The sequence below is a fragment of the Notolabrus celidotus genome, chromosome 18 (assembly GCF_009762535.1).
Source record: "Notolabrus celidotus isolate fNotCel1 chromosome 18, fNotCel1.pri, whole genome shotgun sequence".
Taxonomy (NCBI): domain Eukaryota; kingdom Metazoa; phylum Chordata; class Actinopteri; order Labriformes; family Labridae; genus Notolabrus; species Notolabrus celidotus.
The window spans coordinates 15,196,583-15,205,516 of NC_048289.1; the positions used below are offsets into that span (position 1 = coordinate 15,196,583).

At 38.1% G+C, this 8,934-nt stretch overlaps 1 protein-coding gene across 1 annotated transcript in view; it reads right to left on the reverse strand.

The window, feature by feature from the left end:
- LOC117829779 (integrin alpha-M-like) overlaps positions 1–8,934 on the reverse strand; it is a 13,430-nt gene extending 4,496 nt beyond the window's left edge. The window contains 18 exon segments of the mRNA XM_034707452.1: positions 50–175; positions 341–495; positions 595–734; positions 1,436–1,569; positions 1,662–1,877; positions 1,977–2,123; positions 2,211–2,347; positions 3,723–3,843; positions 3,960–4,033; positions 4,406–4,556; positions 4,794–4,944; positions 5,199–5,341; positions 5,619–5,705; positions 5,707–5,747; positions 5,955–6,069; positions 6,184–6,254; positions 8,538–8,635; positions 8,836–8,934. Of these exon segments, the coding sequence (XP_034563343.1) occupies positions 50–175; positions 341–495; positions 595–734; positions 1,436–1,569; positions 1,662–1,877; positions 1,977–2,123; positions 2,211–2,347; positions 3,723–3,843; positions 3,960–4,033; positions 4,406–4,556; positions 4,794–4,944; positions 5,199–5,341; positions 5,619–5,705; positions 5,707–5,747; positions 5,955–6,069; positions 6,184–6,234 (1,989 nt within the window). The 5' untranslated portion in view covers positions 6,235–6,254; positions 8,538–8,635; positions 8,836–8,934.

Below are 8,934 nucleotides of genomic sequence, written 5' to 3' on the forward strand. Positions count from 1 at the left end.
CAAACCAACCAATAAATAAGGCTCTTATGAGTCTTTAAGGTTTACTTACAGCATGAACATCTTTTGTTTGAGCCTGCTGGGCCAGACTTGGTGTGAGACCACTTACAGAGGGCAAACCTTCAAAGGTGAATTTCAGTTCATTACGAAGTTCATTCAGAGCATCTTCAGGGCAAGCCTTCAAGAAGAGAAAGTTATTGAGAAATACTAAAAAAAACAATATTATTATTATTTATTTAGAATGACAGAGGCAGTTTTTCTCCATGTTAAATAGAAGCAGGTGAGAGTTAGTGCCTAAAATTGCATTCAAAAGCCCAGACACAACAGAATCTTCTAAATTCACCTCAACAAAGAAGGCAATGGTGTTACACTGCTTCCGTTGTAAAGCAAGAGTAATTGATTTGCTATCCTCTGTTTTTTTTTCACTGAAGTAAGCTCGGTTGTGTGGTGCCTTGCGAGCAGAATCCAGTGTGACAGTATAGTTGATCATTGCTTGAGCTAGAAAGATAAGAGTTGATTTAAGAGTTAGTCATGGACACATATGAAGTTATTTGCATGGAAAGAGTATCTGAGGAGAAGTACAGGAGAATCTGTTACCTGAGTTGACAGTAGAGTGTCTGGTCATGGAAAAGCAGATTACAGCTGTGATTCTTAATGGTGCTGAACAGTCTGAGTTTTGAGTGATTTGTTTTGGGGAGTATGACACAGTGGCTTCTACCATTACTATTGGCTTTGATCTGAAAATGGAGAGAGCAGGAAAACATGTGAGGATATCCTTAGGCATTGTGATCCAACAGAAAACCACACGGACTCCTAAACTAAATTGTATTAACCCCTGTCTGGTATACATCATGGTTTAAGTTAGGTATTAACACCAATGATAGAGAGATTGGCTGTTTCCAAAATGGCCTGCTACATATTGCCTACTAATGTAGTAGGCTGTAGTACTGTGTTTGAATTTAGTATGTAGTATGTCAGTTCTGTTCGATCTGTGTTGCAGTATGCTGGGTCAGACGTCACTGAATATCCGGTTTCAGAAAGCAGAAGTGAACAACGGCCAAGCTGATAGATAAACTGCTTCTTTAGCATCCACTTATGATTAAAAAAGTTAAGAAGTGGTTTATATGGAATTTAATAATTTTCACAGCACATAAAAACGGAGTTCCCCCCGTCAAAAAAAGAAGAGAAGAGAAAAAGCGGAACAAGCGCTGTGTATTGTGGGAAACAGTACGTGAGGCAGACTGGTCCGATGCATACTGTGAAATTTTCCCGACTCAGTAGACATCCGGGGAGTTTTGGCATACTGCAGATTTGCTCTTGTTCACGTACTGCTTTTCACATACTGAATTTTGGCCAAATCAGTACGTACTGCTAGTATAGTAGGCGGTTTCAAAAACAGCCATAGAGTGAATGGTAGAGTGTGATAGGAGCCTTTTACCTGAGTAGAACAACTTTGCCCTTTGACCCCACCGCTAAGTCTGGCAGGTTGTCCCCACTTTGGTCAAAAGATGACTGACTGATCGACATGCCAAAGAACATCAGCCCTGACTGGACCTCAGAGCCAGCAATTCTCTATGTGGATAGAATCCAGTGACAAACTTGAAACCACACATTTAAAAATCTGCACTTCATCCCAATTTTTTTCTCTTTTTGATCTTACTCACCTGTGATGACTCAGGATTGATTCCTCTTAATCCCCTCTCACCATGGAATATGTAGATGCTGCCTTGATTGTCATTTTCAAAAGGCGCTCCAACAGCCAAATCATTGAGACGGTCTCTATTTAGATCAGGCAGTACGGCAAGAGAAGACCCAAACCTGCCTTTGTTGGGTGCATCCCCTTGCAGTAATAACGGAGAATCTAAGTGACAGTCCACTTTCTGTAAAAAAAAAAATCTGGATGTGAGTCAATGTTTGCATGGTCAATACAAAAAATTACTAATAAATGTGTGAAATGGAACAGGATGAAATTCATTCACCAAATCAGTTAAGCGGCAAACATAAACTCTCCCCTCTCTGTCAGTTTCCACGTACATCGGGGCTGATATAAGAATCAGATCGGTGTAGGTGTCACCATCTAGATCCATCGCACAAACCTCCGCCCCAAAATATTCACCACTCTGAAACTGTGACATCAGCAATTTATTAATCAAACAACAATTTACTTGACACTGTCTTTTAAAGTGATCTTTTTATCTTAACTGTAAACACACCTGCCATTGGGAGGGGTCAATCATTTGAATACGACTGTTTTTGCGAATCACCATCACAGCTCCTCTGTGTTCATATCTTGGAGCACCAACAATGGTCAGTGAGTCGCGGATGGTTTTAGCAACCGCCATTGAGTATCCTGGAATTCAAAAGTCAAGTTCAGACATAAGGATATTCAAAGGTTTGCCAACTGTGGAGTAATGATCCTTTAAATAACGTATTTAAACATAATATGAGGAGATTTAAACTGGTTATGAAACAGAATCAAATTAGTACAGATGGGTGAAAAAAGCATCAAGACACCAGAGGGAAGCTTGGCTTTCCTTGTATTGTAATTTCAATGCCTGGTCTGTGTCAGGTGCAGTGAGTGACAGTAAACAGCTTATAGAGCCTTTGTTTACACAAGGTCTGAGAAAGGGGTTGCAAAATTTTGATTCTATTGAGTCTTTGCAGAATACCACACAATTATGTACAGGACAGGAGCACCACAGAGATAAGATGTACCACTGTCCACAGGACCACTAAAAGAAACACAAACTCAAAGTTCTGCTGAGATGGTTTAAGCAAATATTCATAATAATAAAAGACAACCGGTTTTCATTTCACTGAATAAGAAAAATCTAAGCCCTAATTAATGTCCAAAATATTTCCTTAAAACAATGTTGTTGGGCGCAGACTTGGCCAACTGGTTAAGTTGCGCGTCCATGTAGTGGGCGGCCTGGGTCTGAATCCAGCCTGTGGCTCCTTTCCCGCATGTCATTCCCCCACTCTCTCCCAGTTTCCTACACCATCCACTGTCCTCTCCGCTATCAATAAAGGTGTAAAAGCCCCAAAAATATTACTTTAAAAAACCAAACAGGGGCGCTGGTGGCCTAGTGGCCTAAGCGCCCCACATACAGAGGCTACAGTCCTTGTCACAGGGGTCGCCGGTTCGATTCCCAGCCAGTGGACCATTTCCTGCATGTCCTCCCCCGCTCTCTACTCCCCATGTTTCCTGTCTCTCTTCAGCTGTCCTATCAAATAAAGGCAAAAAGGCCAAAACAATTATAACTTAAAAAAACCCCCAATATTGTTCAGTTGAGCTGCACTTTCAGAAATGTTGTAATCTTGGTATCCTGATCCATGTGTACATTCAGCTGTAAATTCAGGATTGATTTGACAGAAAACAATAAGACACGTTATGAGACGATATAACGCCATAGAATATGTACATCATAATATATGAAACAATACAATGCGATACATATATGTAACATCACACTTTATGTCCAAGTTACAGTTTGCCTTTTTTATCAGCTGTGAACTCAGAATTTGACACTAAACAATGCGTTATGTTTAGTTAGATATGTTAAGTTACATTGCGTTGCATTTCATTACGTTGCCTTGCATTGAGTTGCACTGCGTTGCGTTGCATTAAGTCAAGCTATGTTAAGTTAAGTTAAGTTAAGTTAAATTATGTTGGTTCTTCATTTGGCTTTTATTGATCTCAGTTTGTATGAACTTCCCCTCCTTACCAAGGTAACTGTCGGCAGCCATATCGTTGGGCTCATAGGAAGATCTGTGCTGGCCGCTGGCTGTGTAACTCTCAAAGCCTCCCCTCCATGTGTTTGCACCAACAACACCCATCTGTATTCCCTTTGAATTAAGACAGAAATGATCAGAGAATGTGTTTGTTGCAGAACACTCGCCAAAGGTGAAACATCACAAACTCAAAAGTTGATAAATGTGTGAATTTCTGTCATTTCAATTACCTCAGGGGCATACGCTGCACTGAATCCGCCTTGAGACATCTCTTTTTTCAGTTTCTCTCCAGTGGACTGAGATCCTGCAAATCACCAGAAATGAGCATGCAAGCAGCAAGGCATTGTGGTCTGAATGTCCACACTTCCAGTTAGACTTCTTATATTGGATTTACAGTGGTGTCCAACAGAAAACAGCTCTGTTGTAGTAGTCAATCTGAAAATACTCTCCTTAACAGCTGACATGAAACAATTTAATTCATTTATTTATTGTGGCTTTTCTGACTAATATTTGCTTTTATTGATATTGGTTTTTAATATTGTACAGCACTTTGGTCAACTGCGGTTGTTTTAAAATGTGCTATATAAATAAAGTTAGACTTGACTTGACTAAAGTCTACTCATTGGAACAAGAATAAGTGGACTAATTTCTGCTGAATGAGTTATCATATCTGTACCTTCAATAGAGAAGATTTTCTCCTGCAAACTCTGCCTTATATTTTCAAGTGCTGCAAAGTTTCGCACTTGGAAGATGTGGTTTGCTTGGGGTGAAGATGCAATTGTTTCCAGTTCTCCTCTTGCTGTGCTTTTAGAAAACGCATTACCCACCTAGGGAATGTTCAGAAAAAAAAAGTTAAAAATGTTGGACTTTGTAGGTCAAATATGTCTTTTATCTATTTTCTACTGTCAATTTAAGAAGTCTCATACATACAGTTACAACATATGTAACTTTTGTGAGCTGTGTGTGAGTCAATTATAGTTATTTCATGCTCATATCCTATATTTCTATATTTCAATACTTGTATATATAGTCACTAAATGTTCAAATATATTGTTTAAACTTACCCCAATTGCAAACCGAACAATTTTTTTTCTTTCTGCGTTATTAACAGCAGTTTGCAAGTTTTCACCACCATTAGATTGTCCATCTGTAACCACGATCAGAACTTTCTTCACACCTGTCCTTGAACCTGCCCCTATATCGAAGATCTCTCTGCTGTAAAAAGAAAGATTTGCTTTCAGTGTAAATTACTGAATTAGTTTTTGCTGTGTGAAAAATGAAATACTTTCACACTTATAGAAACTACACAGTGAGTTTCTTGAAACATAAATGTATTCTCTCTTACTTCTACTTCAAGTCAATGCAAACAGTTGCCTTTTCTTTATACAGGCTAAGGAATACCTCTATCTTTGGTTGATGATAATTTCATTCAGTGTTGTAAGGATTACAAAAAGCTTGATTGCACTCACACAACATGGTTGATCGCAGTCCCTGTATGAGTCCATCCACCAAGTTGTGTGATCCTTTGGATTTCACTTTGCCACCTTGAAGCATCATATTTATTCAAGTAAGAATGGATTTCAAATTCTCCAGAGAACTGGGCAATGGCAAACTGCAACAACGAAGACAAGTAAATATAAATGCATTAGAAAGAAAATATACAACAAGAAAACAACGACAAGGCTTTTGGGACAATTAAGTTAGTGAGGATAGCTTTACTGTCTCTTAGCGTTTTGCCTTTCAGCGACGGAAGACTCCCTCCGTGGTTACAGACTTTTAAGAACACTAATTCATTTAAATCAAAGCCAGCGACTGCTGGATTTAAAAGAGTAGAATTAGTAGAAAAACAGTGTCACTGGTTTGATATGCATACCTTAACACAAACCTACCTTTGTATCTGTACTCTGGAATTCTCTGATCAGAGCCATCACAAAATCCTTCATTGTAGTAAAGTCTTGGCTATCTACGCTGCCAGAAGCCGTCCAACAGGAATGTAATGTCTGCTTGGGTTTGACATTCTGTCAAAAAGAAGAGACAGTGTTTGCAGTTTCCTCTCAAGCCAAGTCATTTCTGCAGTCAGGTGTTTTTGTGTTGAAAATAACTAATGTAATACTTTTTCTGTCAATATGCACGTTCTGAAGTGACTGTGTTCAGTGAAATGCAGATATATCAGACCTCTTCCTTCATTAAATGTTTTTAATTCACAAAACACTTCAAATATTTACCAGGAGCAGCAGAGGGCATTGGACTTTGGATATTGTCATTCTCCTTTATCTGAAAGCAAACACCGTTGTACATGGTGATACTTCTACAGTCTTTGGGGATGGTTGGTCCACAAGCCTGTGAAAAGACAAATCATGATTAATTAAAAGTTGCATGTCACTGTTCCTACACACAAAACTATGAATATGTAAGAATTATAACATTCTGTAATGTCTGCAGTTTCCAGCTCACCAATGTGTTTTGTGTCACAGGATCACGTGTCATCGTCAAACCAAGGGACATGTTGACTGCAAATTCTGGTGCTGCATCAGAAAAAAAACATCAGAATGGTTTATACATATATATATATATATATATATATATATATATATATATATATATATATATATATATATATATATATATTGTTTTCTACAGCAACAAACAGTAGTAATGTTTGATACCACCGATTTCCTTTCCGATCCGATACTGAGTAAGATTCAGGCTGGTATCGGCGATACCAATCCGATATCGATACTTTGTTTAAATACACCTAATGTGTCTGGTACTCTACCTTATTTTAACTTTTATTTCCACTCTTACTTATTTTATTAATTTTACTGTATTGATTTTCTTATCTTTTTTAAGTATTTCTTCTTTTTTCATGCCTTCTATAATTCTACCATTGCTGTTGTTTTCTTACTGTCTGTTACTCTGTGAAGCACTTTGGGCTACATGTTTCTATGTATGAAAGGTGCTATATAAATAAAGTTGAGTTGAGTTGAGTTGAGTAAATCTAAAAAAAGTAGTGTATTTCTGAGATATTTATTTTTTTATTTTAAACTCTTAAGTATATCGAGGTAGCGGCCTCATTTACAATATAGCCGAGCTAATACAACAGAAAAACCAAACAGAAGACACACCATACAAAATATGTGAAAATTGAGTTTTAAACACACACAAAAAAAAGAAAATTAGTAAAACAATAAACCACTAAAATAAATTATTGTTTAATTATTAAGAACTAGAACTAGTAGTTCCCACCAACTGCGTATCATTTAGACAAGATCTCAATGGTTAGTTACTTTCCACTGTGTTCCTGTTAATGATATACATTGCCTCAAATGACTGAAGTATCAAAAGTATCAATATTTTGATTTGAGAATCGATTTTAGAGCATAAAGATCTGGTATCGGAAGTATTGATATTTCAGTATCGATCTGCACATCACTAACAAACAGTAGTTCCAGTCCCATGTGATCACCTTGTTGCCAGTTCTTACTCTTTTTTTTCAAACTGTACAAATCCATTGAATTTATTTCATTTGATAGAGACAATGCAATTTAATTTATACTTCCAATACAGTGCATGAAACTAATGTGTGGCATAGAGAGCTACAAGCTGTTATGATCTTTCAACGCTTGTCCCCAGTTGAGCCTTTAGTATAAAATGTAAGGGCCTGTGTCCACTTATAGTGTGTGCTTGTTTTGTATTAGCTGCGCCTCCTTTCTATACAAAACCAATGCTTTTCAGGGCTCAGAGTCCTATGAGCAACAACTTGTGATTTATGTTGCGGCACTCTTAGGGCTCTCAGGTCAAAATACTTCATCTTATTGTACCTTTCTACCAAGCAGTTGGTTCAGTACAGTTTGGTATGGTTTATTACAGTAAACCCTGATCATGCTTGCAATTCCACAGTCAACTGTACCCTTACTTGGTAAACGGGTGTAAGCTGAATGGCTATAGACGTGTCAGCTATGTAATAGCTTCACATCATAGCAGTGTAGCCTACCAATAGATTCAGCAAAGAAGAAGAACACAACACAGTGTGCAAACTTAGGGCAACAATGGAAGACATCCAGTATTTTGTGGTCTTTCTTCTATTTATCACGAGGAGTTATGTTTGAGAGAAGGCTGCAGGCTGTGTTTTGTTTCTGTCTATTGTTACCACTGCAGTGTGTCTTGCTCCACCCTTTAGGGTCAGATAGATAAGCTTGGTACCCCAACTGAAGGGTGCCAAAAAAGTAGGATGGTACAGTTAGTTCATTTCTGTAGCTTTCCTAACTTTTGACAGTGGAAATCTAAATAATTGCATCCTTTACCTAACTAAACTGAAACAGGCCGCTTAGTGGAAACGCAGGTTTATTGAACACTGCTGTGCTCTCTCTCATTTCTCCCTTGACAACAAAAGGGAGAAAATCAAGAAGAATCTGCTTTCAACTTTGTCAATAACAGTAGTGGAGGAAAAACTCTGCATGGTTCATCTCATGCACCCAGACTCATTCATACAAGAGTATAATTTCCAGACCCAGAGCTACTAATTCTACAACGTGATTCCTTTTCATTGTTTTTACGTTGCCTCTGATGATGCAGCAGCCAAAAAGAAAAAAAAGGAAAACATTTTCAATCAAACAAGTCATCTTGAATTTTATTGATTCCCAAAGATGCAAAAACAAAACAACAGGACTTGCTGTATGTAAAATTCAAATAACTTTAATTCATATGTATTTATCCTTTCTGGACATGCTGTCTCAAAAACGGCATTTCCCTTCACACATTTAGTTGAATTTTTTATTTGGAGCATATGGAAACAAGAAGTTGCTTACGTGAAACTGGAAGTGGCCTGCAGGAAGTGGTGGAGCACTTGTATATTTGGCCTCTTTCGTTCTGAGAGTGTTGTTCAAGAGGAGCACTGACCAGCAAGCTGAGGAAACAAAACCAGAGAAACAAGAAAGAAACTGCTGAGGAAACAAAGCTAAATGAAGCACACGTCAATGTTCCTGTGTGGCATGCACACAACATAAGTGACGGCAGAGGATGACAAATCTGAAAAGAGAACTAAAGTGGAAGACATTTGTCAGGGGTGAACCCATAACCTACAACAACATTCACACTTTGACTTACTCAGATGATCTCTGCACGACCTGGTATCCAAAACCTTCGGCATCGTTGCCCAGGGTCCTCCAGGCTTTAGGATCAATGTTAAACAGAGCACAGCTTCTA